The 21,148-nt window shown below is 46.1% G+C and overlaps 1 protein-coding gene across 3 annotated transcripts in view; it reads right to left on the reverse strand.

The window, feature by feature from the left end:
• TTC31 (tetratricopeptide repeat domain 31) overlaps positions 1 to 17,355 on the reverse strand; it is a 51,517-nt gene extending 34,162 nt beyond the window's left edge. For 2 of the 3 annotated variants that reach the window (XM_073562778.1, XM_073562776.1), the window contains exon 1: positions 17,261 to 17,350. Coding sequence is in view for 1 of the 3 variants with exons in the window: in XM_073562777.1 (XP_073418878.1) it covers positions 17,261 to 17,270 (10 nt within the window). In the remaining 2 variants the exon portion in view is untranslated. Of the gene's footprint in view, positions 1 to 17,260 lie in introns of all 3 variants that reach the window. The other variant, XM_073562777.1, reaches the window with a different exon arrangement.
• Positions 17,356 to 21,148: the final 3,793 nt, after the last annotated feature.

The following is a 21,148-nucleotide window of genomic DNA, read 5'->3' on the forward strand; positions in this document are numbered from 1 at the left end:
CTTATTTTCCACCATAATATGCAAATAAAATGAAAAAAAAGCAGACAATGTGATTTTCTGGATTTTTTTTTCTCAGTTTGTCTTCCATAGTTGAGGTCTACCTATGATGTAAATTACAGACGCCTCTCATCTTTTTAAGTGGTGGAACTTGCACTATTGCTGACTGACTAAATACTTTTTTTCCCCACTGTATATACATACACACACACACACACACACACACACTTGTGGCCAAAAGTATTGACACCCCTGCAATTCTGTCAGATAATACTCAGTTTCTTCTTGTCCTAAAGCCAAATTGGATATAATTCCACACCAAACATAAAAAAGAGGGTGGACAAAAGTATTGGCACTGGTCGAAAAATCATGTGATGCTTCTCTAATTTGTGTAATTAACAGCACCTGTAACTTACCTGTGGCACCTAACAGGTGTTGGCAATAACTAAATCACACTTGCAGCCAGGTGACATGGATTAAAGTTGACTCAACCTCTGTCCTGTGTCCTTGTGTGTACCACATTGAGCATGGAGAAAAGAAAGAAGACCAAAGAACTGTCTGAGGACTTGAGAAACCAAATTGTGAGGAAGCATGAGCAATCTCAAGGCTACAAGTCCATCTCCAAAGACCTGAATGTTCCTGTGTCTACCGTGCGCAGTGTCATCAAGAAGTGTAAAGCCCATGGCACTGTGGCTAATCTCCCTAGATGTGGACGGAAAAGAAAAATTGACAAGAGATTTCAACGCAAGATTGTGCGGATGTTGGATAAAGAACCTCGACTAACATCCAAACAAGTTCAAGCTGCCCTGCAGTCCGAGGGTACAACAGTGTCAACCCGTACTATTCGTCGGCGTCTGAATGAAAAGGGACTGTATGGTAGGAGACCCAGGAAGACCCCACTTCTTACCCCGAGACATAAAAAAGCCAGGCTGGAGTTTGCCAAAACTTACCTGAAAAAGCCTAAAACGTTTTGGAAGAATGTTCTCTGGTCAGATGAGACAAAAGTAGAGCTTTTTGGGCAAAGGCATCAACATAGAGTTTACAGGAGAAAAAAAAAAAAAAAAAAAAAAAAAGGAGGTACTCAAAGAAAAGAACACGGTCCCTACAGTCAAACATGGTGGAGGTTCCCTGATGTTTTGGGGTTGCTTTGCTGCCTCTGGCACTGGACTGCTTGACCGTGTGCATGGCTTTATGAAGTCTGAAGACTACCAACAAATTTTGCAGCATAATGTAGGGCCCAGTGTGAGAAAGCTGGGTCTCCCTCAGAGGTCATGGGTCTTCCAGCAGGACAATGACCCAAAACACACTTCAAAAAGCACTAGATAATGGTTTGAGAGAAAGCACTGGAGACTTCTAAGGTGGCCAGCAATGAGTCCAGACCTGAATCCCATAGAACACCTGTGGAGAGATCTAAAAATGGCAGTTTGGAGAAGGCACCCTTCAAATATCAGGGACCTGGAGCAGTTTGCCAAAGAAGAATGGTCTAAAATTCCAGCAGAGCATTGTAAGAAACTCATTGATGGTTACCGGAAGCGGTTGGTCGCAGTTATTTCGGGTAAACGTTGTGCAACCAAGTATTAGGCTGAGGGTGCCAATACTTTTGTCCGGCCCATTTTTGGAGTTTTGTGTGAAATGATCAATGTTTTGCTTTTTGCTTCATTCTCTTTTGTGTTTTTTCATTTAAGACAAATAAAATGAAGATAATAATACCAAAGAATTTGTGTTTGCAATCATTTTCAGGAAGAAACTGAGTATTATCTGACAGAATTGCAGGGGTGTCAATACTTTTGGCCACAACTGTGTATATATATATATATATATATATATATATATATATATATATATATATATATATATTTATTTATTTATTAATATTACTAGATGGTGGCCTGATTCTAACGCATCGGGTATTCTAGCGCATTCCAAGTGGTCTGAAGCATTGCTTGCAATGGGATTGACAGGTTGGTCACACACAAGCATAGTGTTTGACAATTGTAATCAGCTTTTTACCATTGGTGAGGCGCCTATGCAGCATCAATAGTAAAAGATAGAATGTAAAAAATAATTAGACGGTTATTCTCACCTTCCGACGGCCCCCGATGTCCTCTCCATGCGCCCGGCATCTTCTGGTCCCAGTAATGCTTAGCGTGAAGGACCGGAGAGGACGTCACTCTCGCGAGAGCGCGACGTCATCAGCGGTCTTTCGCGCAAAGCATTACTGGGACCAGAAGATGCCGGGCACGTGGTGAGAGGAGGGAAAGAGTCTGGGGGCCATCGGAAGGCGAGTATATCACTATTTTTTTCATTTTAATTCTATTTTTTGCAGGTTTATGGCGCCCAGGGTCCGGAGAAGTTTCCTCTCCTCTGGACCCTGGGTACCGGCTAGCGCTGGTCATCTCCTGGCTGCGTCGCCACTTAACTCCGTGCGGCCGGAGATGACCCGTGGCAACCATCAGATCAGTGGCTAGCGACGCAGATCTCCTGACGATAGCGGTGGCGTGCGTCCTTCGAATTCTGCGCCAATTCGCGGCCGGAGTGCACCTGTTGCTGATTGGTCGCGGCCGGCAAAGACCAATCAGCAACACACGGGATTTCCGTTACAGACAAACAGAATTAGACGATTATATAGTAAATATATATGTAACAAATAACACATTATATATATATATATTCAAACAATGTGAGAAACATATAGCCAGCTCACCATAAAGGAGTTCCTCTTGATGCAGTAATCGGTGTTCACCTTATGTTTTGCACGGATCCAGGCAGGGAGTGTGCCCCAACAAATAGGAATATAAGAGAATTGGGATCCAGCAAAAGGATGAAAGTTCACCAGATTTATAAAGACTTCTTGTTTATTAATTCATTATGTCATAAAAAGTATAAGGAACTCCAATCAATTAATAGCATTCCAGCAAGGGACTACATGTTTCAGCACTATGTGCCTTCCTCACGGTCCTATTTGAATTTGGAGTTCTTCATACTTTTTATGACATAGTGGATTAATAAACAAGAAGTTTTTACAAATCTGGTGAACTTTCATCCTTTTGCTGGATCCCAATTTTTATATATATATATATATATATATATATATATATATATATATATCAAAAAAAGGGCAGCACTACCAAAATTAAATAGTTGGTGCAAAACCTATTCAGCAGTGTCCCAACAGCCAAATTAACAAAAGTTAAAAAAATAGGCAGCACTCAAATTAAATGTGAAAAAAAAGTGGATACTTTCCTGATCCTCCAGTGGCAACATTTCAACGGTGACCCGTCTTAGCTTGATAAAGACGGGTCACCGTTGAAACGTTGCCACTGGAGGATCAGGAAAGTATCCACTTTTTTTTCACATTTAATTTGAGTGCTGCCTATTTTTTTTTTTTTTTTTTTTTTTTTTTTTACACAATATATATATATATATATATATATATATATATATATATATATATATATATATATATATATATATATATATATATATATATATATACACACACACACACACACACACAGTTCCAAATTATTATGCAAAAACTATTTCCTCCTATTTTCTGTAAATTCCCTCTATGAATTGCCGTCATTGTTATTTTCCCGTCATCTAATATTCTCGTATAATTGTAATGTTTTTGAACAATCTGCCTATGAAAACAGGATATTTTTCATAATAAGAAACACTCACAATGCATGTTCCTAATTATTATGCTCAGCAGAGTTTTCAACCTTTTTATTTTGAATAAAACAATGGTGACTTGTGAAGGTATAAGCATTATCAGCTTATTACAGAATGACATCAAACCTTTCTTCTGGGTGATGTTACATTTGCACATAGGACCCTTGTTGGAAAGAAGCTTCTGAACTCTCTCGTCCATTGGATTTGTCAGTTTTTGGATGGTTTGTGCTTCCGTTGTTTTGCCTGTGGACAGAATCCCCTCCCAGAGCTGTGGCTTAGATGTGAGCTGCCTCCCGCCATCATAGACGCTCCTTGTGATGATGCTCCAGAGGTTCTCAATGGGGTTGAGGTCAGGGGAAGATGGTGGCCACACCATAAGTTTGTCCTCCCATAGCAGCCAGAGATGCAGATGTGTTATTTGCAGCAGGAGACAGTGCATTATCAGGCATGACAATGATCTTGCTGCGGAAAGCACGGTTCTTCCTCTTGAACCATGGCAGGAAGTGCTGTTTTAGAAACTCCACATAGATTATGGAGTTCATCTTTACCCCTTCAGGGATCCTAAAGGGGCCGACAATCTCCCCATGATTCCAGCCCAAAACATTACTCCACCTCCTCCTTATTGGCGCCTTAGACGTGTTTTCATGGGGTGTCCATCAACCAGCCATCCTCCACTCCATCCATCTGGACCATCGAGCGTTGCACGGCACTCATCGGGGAACAGAACAGTTTGGAAGTCAGTCTTCAGGTGTCGTTTGGCCCACTGGAGCCGCTTCTGCTTGTGTGTGTCACGGTCACGTGTGTCTGGAAGCAGAGAGTACCGCAAGGCAAACCCATGACACACGTGACCCTGGATACACCGCCTCCAGTGGGGCGAATTTAAATAATAAGACGTGCAACTGGATACACCGCCTCCAACTGGCGAATTTAGATATTACACATCTGGAAACCCCGCCTCCAGTAAAGTGAATTTAAATAATAAGGGAAACCTGGGTAACATTAACAATGGAGGGCCCTGCCATAGGGAATGGGAACGTGGAGACCTCCTGCACTCCCCTGAGTCAGTGTCTCTACACTCCTATCGTTCCCTATGCCGGTTCCGCACCGGGCGACGCACGCGTACCTTAAAAACCCGACTCGCCCTGCACCTAAACCCTCACTAGGGAATTGGTCGGTGCGGAAATTAATCCCAACACTGCACTAAACACACATAAGGGAAAATGAAAAAACAGGGGGACACCACTTAGCTTTGCTCTGTTGCTTACACTCCCAGCAACAGAGCCCACCACCTGCGTGCATCTTCTCCTCCAACCGGATCCATCACCATAACCGGATCCATCACCCTAGTGCAGCCTTGGAGCAGAGTCCACCACCAGTTGCAGCTGCCCAGTAAAGAGTCCCAAACATGAGTCCAAGTTTTCTGCCAATAAGTCCAGCATGCTTGAGTCCAGCTCTCAGCAACCAAGTCCAGCATGCTGAGCGCAACTCTCACCATAGTCGCCACTCCACCAAGCCATGCAATCATCTCCTGCTGACACCATAAACTGCGACTCCACCACACCATGCCAGCCCTTCTTGCAGACCACATCGTTGGACTCCACCAATCCATGCCAGCACTCCCTGCAGACTCCATAGCTGCCACTCGTCCCCTCTGGCTGGGCTGCCCAGGACTCCTGTTCAGCTCCATCCTTCTCCCAGGCTTACTTGTGAATGACTATCACCAAGGATCATCAACCACACCTGAAACTCTTTTATAAAGCCTCACACCTGATTTGTAATACTTGCACATTAAAACTAAAGTGTAATACCACTCACCACCACCGGGGCAACTTAGAACAAACGACACGTGTAATAATTCTAATGGCCACCGGGGGCAATCAACCCACTTTGGCACAAAGCCAAAGGAAAAAAGTTCACTTTGTCCATTTACTTGTCAGAACCACCTTGGATCATGACAGTGTGCAGTGGATAGAGGTGGTGGACAGGACGGCTTACGCACAGCTGCAGACCTCTGAAGGACCCTGCATCTTGTTGTTCGGGGGATGTTGGAGGCACCAGCAGCTTCAAAAACTTGTCTGCTGCTATGACAAGGCATTTTTGCAGCTGCTCTTTTAACCTGACGCAATTGCCTGTTGGAAAGAGTCCTCAATTTTTCCTTATCAGCGCGCACACGTGTGCTGGGAATCAGCTACATACTTCTTCATTGTGCGATGATCACGATGAAGTGTCTTGGCAATGTTGATTGTAGTCATGCCTTTATTTGGACACACCTGCCAAACTAATGTGCACAGGTCTCTGCAATTGCTTTCAGTGATATAAAGAGCCCAGACACACATCACCAGCAATGAGTGTAAAGGACAAATTCTAACCTTATCACTCCGAAACTCTTTTTTCATAATAATTTGGAACACAGTATATATATATCTATATCTCTCTATCTATATCTATATATATATATATACACATACACACACACATAAAAAATATAGGTTATATATAATATATATTTACATAATATAGAATATATAAACATAATAGCATATCGCATCAGATGCCATACGCTAGTGTGACCCCGGCCTAATACAGAGACTCAAACCTGCAGATGATGAATGTGGAGTCTGGGGGTTCTCTTATCTACTGCACCGACTGGTAAATTGTGTGCCATGTGGTGATAGAATTTATACCAAAACCAGGGATTCATCTGGTTCCTCATATTGGACAAAGCGTATTGTGAGCACTCTACTGGTGTAGGGCAGACATGGTGCGCCTAAGGACAGCTGCAGAAGTCTGCTACAAGAAGGTTACATAGATGAGGCCATGTTCACCCGAATACCCGTAGTGATGGGTCGGAACAGTGAGACCATAGTCACCGGAATACCCGTAGTGATCGGTCGGAGTGGTGAGACCATGGTCACCTAGATACCAGTAGTGATCGGTCGGAACGGTGAGACCATAGTCACCCAAATACCCGTAGTGATCGGTCGGAGCGGTGAGACCTGCGATACTAATTGGGCAATGATTGGGGAATAGATGGTGCGTTATGATGTCCCGATGGAATGTATCCTCTGACGGGGTCAGAAATAGGGATCATACCAGTAAGGCTATGTTCCCACAGTCAGTAAACGCTGCGGGTTACATCCACAGACTAAGTATGGAATGGACAAGGCAACTGCATGGGTTTGTAATTAATAAGTCATGTCAGACTAACTTAATTTCCTTCTATGACGGAATCACTGATTGGGTGGATCAGGGAAATGCTGTAGATATAGTATATCTTCACTTCAGCAAAGCATTTGACAAAGTATCTCACACAATCCTTATTGAAAAAATGACTAAGTATGGAATGGACAAGGCAACTGTTAGGTGGATTCATAACTGGCTTAGTGATCGGACCCAAAGAGTGGTCGTAAATGGCTGCACATCCAGTTGGAAGAATGTCTCAAGTGGGGTACCACAGGGCTCTGTCCTGGGCCCTGTATTGTTCAACATCTTTATCAACGATTTAGATGAAGGAATTGAGGGTAAACTGATTAAATTTGCTGATGATACAAAGCTAGGAGGGATAGCTAATACTAGAGAAGAGAGAGAGGATTCAAAAAGACAAATAAACTGGAGAAGTGGGCAGCAACTAACAGAATGGTTTTTAACAGGGAAAAATGCAAAGTACTACATCTGGGCAATAAAAATGGAAAAAGCATATACAGAATGGGAGGAATAGGGCTAAGTGACAGCACATGTGAAAAAGACTTGGGTATACTAATAGATCACAGACTGAATATGAGTCAACAGTGTGATGCAGCAGCAAAAAGGGCAAATGCAATTCTAGGATGTATTAACAGAAGCATACAGTCTAGATCACGTGAAGTCATTATTTCCCTCTACTCCTCTTTGGTCAGACCTCATCTGGAATATTGTGTCCAGTTTTGGGCACCACATTTTAAAAAAGACATCAACAAACTGGAGCAAGTTCAGAAAAGAGCGACCAGAATGGTGACCGGTCTGCAAACCCTGTCTTATGAGGAATCATAGAATCATAGAATCGTCGAGTTGGAAGGGACCTCCTGGGCCATCTGGTCCAACCCCCTGCTCAAAGCAGGATTCGCTAAATCATCCCAGTCAGATGTCTGTCCAGCCTCTGTTTGAAGACTTCCATTGAAGGAGAACTCACCACTTCTCGTGGCAGCCTGTTCCACTCATTGATCACTCTAACTGTCAAAAAGTTTTTTCTAATATCTAATCTGTGTCTCTTCCCATTCAGTTTCATCCCATTGCTTCTAGTCTTTCCTTGTGCAAATGAGAATAAAGTTGATCCTTCTACAATGTGACAGCCCTTTAGATATTTGTAGACAGCTATTAAGTCTCCTCTCAGTCTTCTCTTTTGCAAACTAAACATTCCCAAATCCTGCAACCTTTCCTCATAAGACAGGGTTTGCAGACCGGTCACCATTCTGGTCGCTCTTTTCTGAACTTGCTCCAGCTTGTTGATGTCTTTTTTAAAATGTGGTGCCCAAAACTGGACACAATATTCCAGATGAGGTCTGACCAAAGAGGAGTAGAGGGAAATAATGACTTCACGTGATCTAGACTGTATGCTTCTGTTAATACATCCTAGAATTGCATTTGCCTTTTTTGCTGCTGCATCACACTGTTGACTCATATTCAGTCTGTGATCTATTAGTATACCCAAGTCTTTTTCACATGTGCTGTCACTTAGCCCTATTCCTCCCATTCTATATATGCTTTTTTCATTTTTATTGCCCAGATGTAGTACTTTGCATTTCTCCCTGTTAAAAACCATTCTGTTAGTTGCTGCCCACTTCTCCAGTTTATTTAAATCTTTTTGAATCCTCTCTCTCTCTTCTCTAGTATTAGCTATCCCTCCTAGCTTTGTGTCATCAGCAAATTTAATCAGTTTACCCTCAATTCCTTCATCTAAATCGTTGATAAAGATGTTGAACAATACAGGGCCCAGGACAGAGCCCTGTGGTACCCCACTTGAGACATTCTTCCAACTGGATGTGCAGCCATTTACGAAAAAAAAGGAAAGGTTGCAGGATTTGGGAATGTTTAGTTTGCAAAAGAGAAGACTGAGAGGAGACTTAATAGCTGTCTACAAATATCTAAAGGGCTGTCACATTGTAGAAGGATCAACTTTATTCTCATTTGCACAAGGAAAGACTAGAAGCAATGGGATGAAACTGAATAGGAGGAGACACAGATTAGATATTAGAAAAAACTTTTTGACAGTTAGAGTGATCAATGAATGGAACAGGCTGCCACGAGAAGTGGTGAGTTCTCCTTCAATGGAAGTCTTCAGAGGCTGGACAGACATCTGACTGGGATGATTTAGCGAATCCTGCTTTGAGCAGGGGGTTGGACCAGATGGCCCAGGAGGTCCCTTCCAGCTCTACAATTCTATGATTCACAGCGTCCAGATGTTACAGCGCGGACGCCTCCGGCTGCCCTGCGTAGACGTACATGTGGCGCGTCTTTCCCGACTGTATGTCGATAAGTGTTGCAGAGACACGAGTCTCCAGTGCAATGTATAGGATTCGGTGATCACAAGCGGAATCATCTGCGTTCAATAGCCGGCAGTGCTTTGGCGGAGTGGACATGTGCTGCACTCACAGCGCTGCCGGATACTGACCGTAGGCACATACCCGAATAGGTTGTTGGCCCAACGTAAACTGATGATTGCGGGAGGAGTCACACAAGCTCATGCACCATACACAGAGGCGCCACCTTGCCCCGCAGTGACCAGCACTTTATATGGGGCAGTCCTTCCTCTTCTTCACCAGAATATGGGTTGTTAATGTGTGCGTCTTCATAAGTTTAAATTAAAAGTGACGTTTTACTTTAGGGTCCTTAACCCCTCTACCCCTGAGGGTGGTTTGCACGTTCATGCCTGGGCCAATTCTTACACTTCTGACAACTGTCCCTTTATGAGGTAATTAGCTAAAGAGCCCGGCGCCGCCCGGGCATAGTAACTAACTGTGGTTATAGCAAATTATAATTATCCTCCATCCCATAGTCCCGTGCCCATATACCTGTCACACATATCCTCCATCCCATAGTCCAGTGCCCATATACCCATCACACATATCCTCCATCCCATAGTCCAGTGCCCATATACCCATCATACATATCCTCCATCCCATAGTCCAGTGCCCATATACCCATCATACATATCCTCCATCCCATAGTCCCATGCCCATATACCCATCATACATATCCTCCATCCCATAGTCCAGTGCCCATATACCCATCATACATATCCTCCATCCCATAGTCCAGTGCCCATATACCCATCATACATATCCGCCATCCCATAGTCCAGTGCCCATATACCCATCATACATATCCTCCATCCCATAGTCCTGTGCCCATATACCCATCATACATATCCTCCATCCCATAGTCAACCATTATGACATCATAATGAGGGGTGGGGCTTGATACGCACACACTTTTTCCCCATTATGTAGATAGGGGCAAAATTGTTTGGTGAATTGGAACGCGCGGGGTTAAAATTTCGCCTCACAACATAGCTTAGGACGCTCTCGGGGTCCAGACGTGCGACTGTGCCAAATTTTGTGGCTGTAGCTGCGACGGTGCGGATGCCTATCCCGGACATACACACACTATGAGCTTTATATATTAGATAACTCTGGAGCTTCCATGGATCCCGGTGATTCTCACATTGTTTTCTCGGGACATACTGTCCTTCATGTTAGTGGTAAAATTTCATTCATATAACTTGCGTTTATTTGTGAAAGAAAACGGGAATTTGGCAAAAATTTTGAAAATTTCGCAATTTTCCAACTTTAAATTTTTATGCCCTTAACCCCTTCACCCCCAAGGGTGGTTTGCACGTTCATGACCGGGCCAATTTTTACAATTCTGACCACTGTCCCTTTATGAGGTAATAACTCCGGAGCTTCCATGGATCCCGGTGATTCTGACATTATTTTCTAGTGACATATTGTCCTTCATGTCAGCGGTGACATTTCATTCATATAACTTGCGTTTATTTGTGAAAAAAATGGAAATTTGGCAAAAATTTTGAAAATTTCGCAATTTTCCAACTTTGAATTTTTATGCCCTTAAATCACAGATACGGCTCACAAAAAACTTAGTAAGTCACATTTGCCACATGTTTACTTTACAGCAGCACAATTCTTGAACCAAAATTTTTTTTTGTTAGGAAGTTATAAGGGTTAAAAGTTGACCAGCGATTTCTCATTTTTACACCATTTTATTTTTAGGACCACATCACATTGGAAGCCACTTTGAGGGGTCTATATGATAGAATGGTTTCACTTTTGGGTATTTTCTAAAAACTACACCCCTTAAGGTGCTCAAAACCACATTCAAGAAGTTTATTAACCCTTTAGGTGCTTCACAGGAATTTTTTTGAATATTTAAAAAGAAATGAACATCTAACTTTTTTTCACAAAAAAAATACTTCAGGTTCAATTTTTTTTATTTTATCAAGGGTAACAGGAGAAATTGGACTGCAAAAGTTATTGTGCAATTTGTCCTGAGTACGCTGATACCTGATATGTGGGGGGGGAACCACTGTTTCGGCGCATGGCAGAGCTCAGAATGGAAGGAGCGCCGTTTGACTTTTTCAATGCAAAATTGGCTGGAATTCAGATTGGACGCCATGTCACGTTTGGAGAGTCCCTGATGTACCTAAACAGTGGAAACCCCCTACAAATGACCCCATTTTGGAAACTAGACCCCCCAAGAAACTTATCTAGATATGTGGTGAGAACTTTGAACCCACAAGGGCTTTACATAAGTTTATAACGTACAGCGGTACAATTAAAAAAAATCATTTTTTCCACAAAAATGATCTTTTCACCCCCAATTTTTATTTTCCCAAGGGTAACAGGACGCTAAAAGTTATTGTGCAATTTGTCCTGAGTATGCTGATACCCAACATGTGGGGGTAAACCACTATTTGGGCGCATGGCAAAGCTCGGAAGGGAAGCAGCGCCATTTGACGTTTTTGGCTGGAATTGAGATCGGACATGTCGCAATTGGAAAACCCCTGATGTACCAAAACAGTGGAAACCCCCCACAAATGACACCATTTTGTAAACTAGACCCCCTAAGGAACTTATCTAGATGTGTGGTGAGCACTTTGAACCCCCCAGTGCTTCACAGAAGTTTATAACACCCGGGCGTGAAAATAAAAAATTCGTATTTTTTCCACAAACATGATCTTTTAGTCACCAATTTTTTTATTTTCCCAAGGGTACCAGGAGAAATTGGACCCCAAAAGTTGTTGTCCAATTTGTCCTGAGTACGCTGACACCCCATATGTGAGAGAAAAGTACTGTATGGACACACGTCGGGGCTCGGAAGGGAAGCAGTGACGTTTTGGAATGCAGACTTTGATGGAATGGTCTGCGGGTGTCATGTGCTTTTGGAGAGCCCCTGATGTACCTAAACTATTGAAACCCCCCACAAGTGACCCCATTTTGGACACTAGACCCCCCACGGAACTTATCTAGATGTGTGGTGAGCACTTTAAACCCCCAAGTGCTTCACAGAAGTTTATAACGCTCGGACGTGAAAATAAAAAATCATTTTTTTCCACAAAAATTATATTTTTGCCCCCAATTTTTTATTTTCCTAAGGGTAACAGGAGAAATTGGACCCCAAAAATTGTTTTGCAATTTGTCCTGAGTAGGCTGATACCCTACATGTGGGCGCATGGCAGAGCTTGGAAGGGAAGGAGCACCATTTGACTTTTTCAACTCAGAATTGGCTGGAATTGAGATCAGACGCCATGTTGCATTTGGAGAGCCCCTGATGTGCCCAAACAGTGGAAACCCCCAATTATAACTCCAACCCGAACTCCAACACACCCCTAACCCTAATCTCAGCCCTAACCCTAGCCCTAACCCTAGCCCTAACCCTAGCCCTAACCCTAGCCCTAACCCTAGCCCTAATGGAAAAATGGAAATAAATACATTTTTTTTATTTTATTATTTTTCCCTAACTAAGGGGGTGATAACGGGGGGTTTGATTTACTATTTATGGCGGTTTTTATGTTTGGCGGCTGTCACATGCTAAAAGACGCTTTTTATTGTAAAAATAGTTTTTGCATCACCACATATTGAGAGCTATAATTTTTCCGTATTTTGACCCACCGAGTCATGTGAGGTCTTGTTTTTTGCGGGACGAGTTGACGTTTTTATTGGTACCATTTTCGGTCACGTGACTTTTTTTATCGCTTTTTATTCCGATTTTTGGGACGCAGAATGAACAAAAACCAGCGTTTCATGAATTTCTTTTGGGGGGGTGCGTTTACACCGTTCCGCGTGCGGTAAAATTGATAAAGCGGTTTTATTCTTCGGGTCAGTACGGTTACAGCGATACCTCATTTAGGTCGTTTTTTTATGTTTTGTCTGTTTTTTGCAATGAAAACTATTTTATATAAAAATAATTATTTTTGCATCGCTTTATTCTTGCGAGCTATAACTTTATTTTTTCTCTGATGACGCTGTATGGCGGCTCGTTTTTTGCGGGACAAGATGACGTTTTCAGCGGTACCATGGATATTTATATACGTCTTTTTGATCGCGCGTTATTACACTTTTTGTTTGGCGGTATGATAAATCATTTTTTGCTTCGTTTTTTATTTTTTAAGGGGTTTGCTAAAGGGGTTAACTAATGGTACAGTTTTATAGGGCGGGTCGTTACGGACGCGGCGATACCTAATATGTGTACTTTTATTGTTTTTTTTTATTTTCAAAAAATGAATTTATTGGGGAATATTTTTTTTTTTTACTAATTTATTTGGCGATTTTTTTAAAATTATTTTTACACTTTTTTTTTTTTTACTTTATTACCTTGTCCCAGGTGGGACATCACTGTCCTGTGACAGATCGCTGATCTGTCACATCACAGATCACTGTGACAGATCAGCGATCTGTCACAGGCAGTGCCGAAGGCTTCCTCATGCCTGCGCTTTGCAGGCAGTGAGGAAGCCAGCTTCCTGCAGGCCCCCGTTGCCATCTTGGATTCGGGGGCCTGGAGGAAAGGAGCCCCCCGCAGCAGCGCTGCACATTGCGCTGCCGTGGGGGGCTCAGGGAAGCACGGAGGGAGCCCCCTCCCTGCTGATGCTTCCCTTTAACTCCCGGTAAACTGCGATCATGTTTGATCGCGGTGTGCAAGGGGTTAACGTGTCGGGGGCGGTCCGTGACCGCTTCTGACACATAGTGCCGGGTGTCAGCTGTGATAATCAGCTGACACCCGGACGCGATCAGCGACGCTCACCACGTGGGCGCCGCTGATCGCTGAGACGTACTATCCCGTCCATGGGCATAGGGGCCCGGGTCCCATGGACGGGATAGTACGTCGGATGGCAGGAAGGGGTTAAATCACAGAGATACAGCACAGAAAATAGTTAATAAGTGACATTTCCCACATGTTTACTTTACATCGGCACAATTTGGGAACCACAATTTTTTTTGTTAGGAAGTTATAAGGGTTAAAAGTTGAGCAGCGATTTCTCATTTTTACACCATTTTATTTTTAGGACCACATCACATTTGAAGTCACTTTGAGGGGTCTATATGATACCCAAATACCCAAAAGTGAAACCATTCTAAAAACTGCACCCCTCAAGGTGCTCAAAACCACATTCAAGAAGTTTATTAACCCTTCAGGTGCTTCACGGGAATTTTTTGAATGTTTAAAAAAAGAAAACATTTTTTTCACAAAAGAATTTCTTCAGATCCAATTTTTTCATTTACCAAGGGTAACAGGCGAAACTGGACCCCAAAAGTTACTGTACAATTTGTCCTGAGTACACTGATACCACATATGTGGGGGTAAACTACTGTTTGGGCGCATGGCAGAGCTTGGAAGGGAAGGAGCGCCAGATTTTACTGCTATGGTTTGCAGGTGCCATGACCCGCTGGGAGAGCCCATGAGGGGCCAGAACAGCAGAACCAGGGCTGTGGAGTTGGAGTCGTGGAGTCAGAGTCGGTATAAAATGGACCGACTCCTAAAATATATAATAAATTGGGTCCAGTAATTCAATGCAGGATGTGCTGAATATTTTTTCATAGGAGTTTGGGAAAGTTATGAAATGTCCTATAAATGGCTGTTCTATTCCTGATCTAAGGCTACATTCACACACAGCGTTTTTCCTGTGTTTTTTGAGGATACGTTTTTCAGCTGCAAAAGTTGATCATCTTTTTAAAAAACCGCATCACCTGAAAGGTTTTTGAGCTCATAGATAATGTTCTCAATAGCAAAAGCAGATTAGAAATCTGCTCTATATATCCATTTATCCATATCTGTCTATCCATATCGTATCTGTACCAAAAAGAATGAAAACCGGGTAGTACACCAATATATATTCTGTTCTATCTAAATATCTTGATTATTGGATCATAAAAATGATTAAATGTCTGAGGTTCACATTGTACTACAATAAATTTTTCACTTAAATATAAGCAATATGTGTGGGAGTCGGAGTCGGTGTAAGGGAAATTGAGGAGTCGGAGTCGCCGGTTTGGCTTACCGACTCCACAGCCCTGAGCAGAACCCCCCATAAGTGACCCCATTATATGAACTACACCTCTCAGTGAATTCATCTAGGGGTGCAGTGATCATATTGACACCATGGGTATGTCATAGAATACCATTGTGCAGTGAGGACAAAATAACATTTTTACCACCAGAATTTTGATTGAGCCAAAGACTTTACATTCTCACACAATAAGTGAGTAAAAATGGCAACAAAGTTTGTCCCCACACCGCGGGGACTCCGATCAAAAGGCAGAGGAGCTGTCAGCCGGCTGCCGGCATGCTGTAATCTTGTTCGATTGCAGTATTTCGGAGATTAAAGTGCCGGGAACAGTCTGTGACCGCTCTTGGCACCTAGTGCCGGGCGTTAGCTGTGAAAATCAGCTGACACCCAGCGGCGATCACCCGCGCTTCCCCCGTGCACGCAGCCGATCGATATGACGGAATATTCCGTCCATGGTCAGACAGGCCCAGGGCACATGGACGGGAGAGTAAGTCACAGAGGGGTTAATAAGGATCGCTAGTCTGGCAGCTTGTGGCTTTTGTAGAGAAACCCCATGCTGATGACTCCCTGTGCCCCTGAGAACGCAGGACAGCTGCCGGGAGGTCTTTGGACCTTGTTTGGGGCTCGTACATCATCCAGACGATCCTGTGTTACAACCTTCCATCAATTCTTCTCTGCCGTCCACGGAAATTATCTACAGTTCTGTGGGGTGTAACTTCCTGACCACACCGAGGACAAAAGAACATCAAGATCTCTGCAGGTGGACTTGTAGTCCCACAGGTCGCAGGGTCCCACAGGTCGCAGGGTCCCACAGGTCGCAGGGTCCCACAGGTCGCAGGGCCCCACAGGTCGCAGGGCCCCACAGGTCGCAGGGCCCCACAGGTCGCAGGGCCCCACAGGTCGCAGGGCCCCACAGGTCGCAGGGTCCCACAGGTCCCACAGGTCCCACAGGTCCCAGGGTCTCACAGGTCCCAGGGCCCCACAGGTCGCAGGGCCTCACAGGTCGCAGGGTCTCACAGGTCGCAGGGTCCCACAGGTCGCAGGGTCTCACAGGTCCCAGGGTCCCACAGGTCCCAGGGTCCCACAGGTCCCAGGGCCTCACAGGTCGCAGGGCCTCACAGGTCGCAGGGCCCCACAGGTCGCAGGGTCCCACAGGTCGCAGGGTCCCACAGGTCGCAGGGCCTCACAGGTCCCAGGGTCCCACAGGTCCCAGGGTCCCACAGGTCGCAGGGCCCCACAGGTCGCAGGGCCCCACAGGTCCCAGGGTCCCACAGGTCGCAGGGCCCCACAGGTCCCAGGGTCCCACAGGTCGCAGGGCCTCACAGGTCGCAGGGCCTCACAGGTCGCAGGGCCCCACAGGTCGCAGGGCCTCACAGGTCGCAGGGTCTCACAGGTCGCAGGGCCTCACAGGTCGCAGGGTCTCACAGGTCCCAGGGTCCCACAGGTCCCAGGGTCCCACAGGTCGCAGGGTCCCACAGGTCGCAGGGTCCCACAGGTCGCAGGGCCTCACAGGTCGCAGGGTCTCACAGGTCCCAGGGTCCCACAGGTCCCAGGGCCCCACAGGTCCCAGGGTCCCACAGGTCGCAGGGTCCCACAGGTCGCAGGGTCCCACAGGTCGCAGGGTCCCACAGGTCGCAGGGTCTCACAGGTCGCAGGGTCTCCCCTCACACAGCCATGTAACCCTCTCATCACCGGCCTCCGGTGCGCACTTTGTTCCAGTGTCCTCCCCTCAGCCCCTGATTATTACTGGGTGGATTATGTGGAGACACACTGCCCGTATTACACCCTGACGCAGAGGAGCCCGACCCCCGGCCGCCTCTGTCCTGATCACAGCCCGCACAGCTCTATATATACGGGGTGCAGTGGGCGGAGACGTCGATCTCCTCACGTGTCAGCAGCAGCCAATAAAAACTACTTTACGTAAGAGCCAGGAATTCAGAGCAGTCCGGTGCTCGGCGCCCGATCACCACCTGCTCCGCCGCCGCCGGGCGTCACCGCTCTGCCGCTAATCACAGCACACGCCGCACTCACCCTCCTCCATGGCGCCGGCTCACGCCGCGAACTCCATACTTTACTAGACCCGCCCCTTCCGGATATCCCGCACCCCGCTACATGATTGGCTGTCGTCATCGTCACTGACACATGCGACGTACCCCGCCATATACGGAAAAGCCCGCGGAGCCCCGCCCAGCATAGGACGAACGGTCATGTGACGTGTGGGCGTGGCGAATTCACATGGACTTAGTAAAAAACACAAGAGGGGGCGGGGCCACGGCGAGGAGGAGGGGCGGGGCCACAGCGAGGAGGAGGGGCGTATTAGGCCGATGTCACAGAAATACGGACTAGTGATGGGACGTTCGACTCTTTTTGGTGATCCGGCTCTTTTGGCTCTTTTAGCTCTTTTTTTAAATAGAACTCCGTTTTCCCCCGGCCTCTCCTGTACAGTGAGGCCTCATTATACCCCTGTATAAGGATCTAGTGATGCAGTGTAGACTGTTATTCAGCATTGCTGTCTCCTCAGATTGTCAGCTCTTGTGATCAGGCCCCTGCTCCTCGCTCCGGTCTCTCCTGTACAGTGAGGCCTCATTATTCCCCTGTATAAGGATCTAGTGACACAGTGTAGACTGTTATTCAGCATTGCTGTCTCCTCAGATTGTCAGCTCTTGTGATCAGGCCTCTGCTCCTCGCTCCGGTCTCTCCTGTACAGTGAGGCCTCATTATACCCCTGTATAAGGATCTAGTGACGCAGTGTAGACTGTTATTCAGCATTGCTCTCTCCTCAGATTGTCAGCTCTTGTGATCAGGCCCCTGCTCCTCGCTCCGGTCTCTCCTGTACAGTGAGGCCTCATTATACCCCTGTATAAGGATCTAGTGACGCAGTGTAGACTGTTATTCAGCATTGCTGTCTCCTCAGATTGTCAGCTCTTGTGATCAGGATCCTGCTCCTCGCTCCGGTCTCTCCTGTACAGTGAGGCCTCATTATACCCCTGTATAAGGATCTAGTGACGCAGTGTAGACTGTTATTCAGCATTGCTGTGTCCTCAGATTGTCAGCTCTTGTGATCAGGCCTCTGCTCCTCGCTCCGGTCTCTCCTGTACAGTGAGGCCTCATTATACCCCTGTATAAGGATCTAGTGACGCAGTGTAGACTGTTATTCAGCATTGCTGTGTCCTCAGATTGTCAGCTCTTGTGATCAGGCCCCGGCTCTTCGCTCCGGTCTCTCCTGTACAGTGAGGCCTCATTATACCCCTGTATAAGGATCTAGTGACGCAGTGTAGACTGTTATTCAGCATTGCTGTCTCCTCAGATTGTCAGCTCTTGTGATCAGGATCCTGCTCCTCGCTCCGGTCTCTCCTGTACAGTGAGGCCTCATTATACCCCTGTATAAGGATCTAGTGACGCAGTGTAGACTGTTATTCAGCATTGCTGTGTCCTCAGATTGTCAGCTCTTGTGATCAGGCCTCTGCTCCTTGTTCCGGTCTCTCCTGTACAGTGAGGCCTCATTATACCCCTGTATAAGGATCTAGTGACGCAGTGTAGACTGTTATTCAGCATTGCTGTCTCCTCAGATTGTCAGCTCTTGTGATCAGGCCTCTGCTCCTCGCTCCGCTCTCTCCTGTACAGTGAGGCCTCATTATACCCCTGTATAAGGATCTAGTGACGCAGTGTAGACTGTTATTCAGCATCGCTGTCTCCTCAGATTGTCAGCTCTTGTGATCAGGCCCCTGCTCCTCGCTCCGGTCTCTCCTGTACAGTGAGGCCTCATTATACCCCTGTATAAGGATCTAGTGACGCAGTGTAGACTGTTATTCAGCATTGCTGTGTCCTCAGATTGTCAGCTCTTGTGATCAGGCCTCTGCTCCTCGCTCCGGTCTCTCCTGTACAGTGAGGCCTCATTATACCCCTGTATAAGGATCTAGTGTCGCAGTGTAGACTGTTATTCAGCATTGCTGTCTCCTCAGATTGTCAGCTCTTGTGATCAGGCCCCTGCTCCTCGCTCCGGTCTCTCCTGTACAGTGAGGCCTCATTATACCCCTGTATAAGGATCTAGTGACGCAGTGTAGACTGTTATTCAGCATTGCTGTGTCCTCAGATTGTCAGCTCTTGTGATCAGGATCCTGCTCCTCGCTCCGGTCTCTCCTGTACAGTGAGGCCTCATTATACCCCTGTATAAGGATCTAGTGATGCAGTGTAGACTGTTATTCAGCATTGCTGTCTCCTCAGATTGTCAGCTCTTGTGATCAGGCCCCTGCTCCTCGCTCCGGTCTCTCCTGTACAGTGAGGCCTCATTATACCCCTGTATAAGGATCTAGTGACGCAGTGTAGACTGTTATTCAGCATTGCTGTGTCCTCAGATTGTCAGCTCTTGTGATCAGGATCCTGCTCCTCGCTCCGGTCTCTCCTGTACAGTGAGGCCTCATTATACCCCTGTATAAGGATCTAGTGACGCAGTGTAGACTGTTATTCAGCATTGCTGTGTCCTCAGATTGTCAGCTCTTGTGATCAGGCCCCCGCTCCTCGCTCCGGTCTCTCCTGTACAGTGAGGCCTCATTATACTCCTGTATAAGGATCTAGTGACGCAGTGTAGACTGTTATTCAGCATTGCTGTGTCCTCAGATTGTCAGCTCTTGTGATCAGGCCTCTGCTCCTCGCTCCGGTCTCTCCTGTACAGTGAGGCCTCATTATACCCCTGTATAAGGATCTAGTGTCGCAGTGTAGACTGTTATTCAGCATTGCTGTGTCCTCAGATTGTCAGCTCTTGTGATCAGGCCCCTGCTCCTCGCTCCGGTCTCTCCTGTACAGTGAGGCCTCATTATACCCCTGTATAAGGATCTAGTGTCGCAGTGTAGACTGTTATTCAGCATTGCTGTGTCCTCAGATTGTCAGCTCTTGTGATCAGGCCCCTGCTCCTCGCTCCGGTCTCTCCTGTACAGTGAGGCCTCATTATACCCCTGTATAAGGATCTAGTGACGCAGTGTAGACTGTTATTCAGCATTGCTGTCTCCTCAGATTGTCAGCTCTTGTGATCAGGCCCCTGCTCCTCGCTCCGGTCTCTCCTGTACAGTGAGGCCTCATTATACCCCTGTATAAGGATCTAGTGACGCAGTGTAGACTGTTATTCAGCATTGCTGTGTCCTCAGATTGTCAGCTCTTGTGATCAGGCCCCTGCTCCTCGCTCCGGTCTCTCCTGTACAGTGAGGCCTCATTATACTCCTGTATAAGGATCTAGTGACGCAGTGTAGACTGTTATTCAGCATTGCTGTGTCCTCAGATTGTCAGCTCTTGTGATCAGGCCCCTGCTCCTCGCTCCGGTCTCTCCTGTACAGTGAGGCCTCATTATACCCCTGTATAAGGATCTAGTGACGCAGTGTAGACTGTTATTCAGCATTGCTGTGTCCTCAGATTGTCAGCTCTTGTGATCAGGCCTCTGCTCCTCGCTCCGGTCTCTCCTGTACAGTGAGGCCTCATTATACCCCTGTATAAGGATCTAGTGTCGCAGTGTAGACTGTTATTCAGCATTGCTGTGTCCTCAGATTGTCAGCTCTTGTGATCAGGCCCCTGCTCCTCGCTCCGGTCTCTCCTGTACAGTGAGGCCTCATTATACCCCTGTATAAGGATCTAGTGACGCAGTGTAGACTGTTATTCAGCATTGCTGTGTCCTCAGATTGTCAGCTCTTGTGATCAGGCCCCTGCTCCTCGCTCCGGTCTCTCCTGTACAGTGAGGCCTCATTATACCCCTGTATAAGGATCTAGTGTCGCAGTGTAGACTGTTATTCAGCATTGCTGTGTCCTCAGATTGTCAGCTCTTGTGATCAGGCCTCTGCTCCTCGCTCCGGTCTCTCCTGTACAGTGAGGCCTCATTATACCCCTGTATAAGGATCTAGTGACGCAGTGTAGACTGTTATTCAGCATTGCTGT

The sequence above is a fragment of the Dendrobates tinctorius genome, unplaced genomic scaffold (assembly GCF_039654945.1).
Source record: "Dendrobates tinctorius isolate UK_male_01 unplaced genomic scaffold, ASM3965494v1 ptg000367l, whole genome shotgun sequence".
Lineage (NCBI taxonomy): Eukaryota > Metazoa > Chordata > Amphibia > Anura > Dendrobatidae > Dendrobates > Dendrobates tinctorius.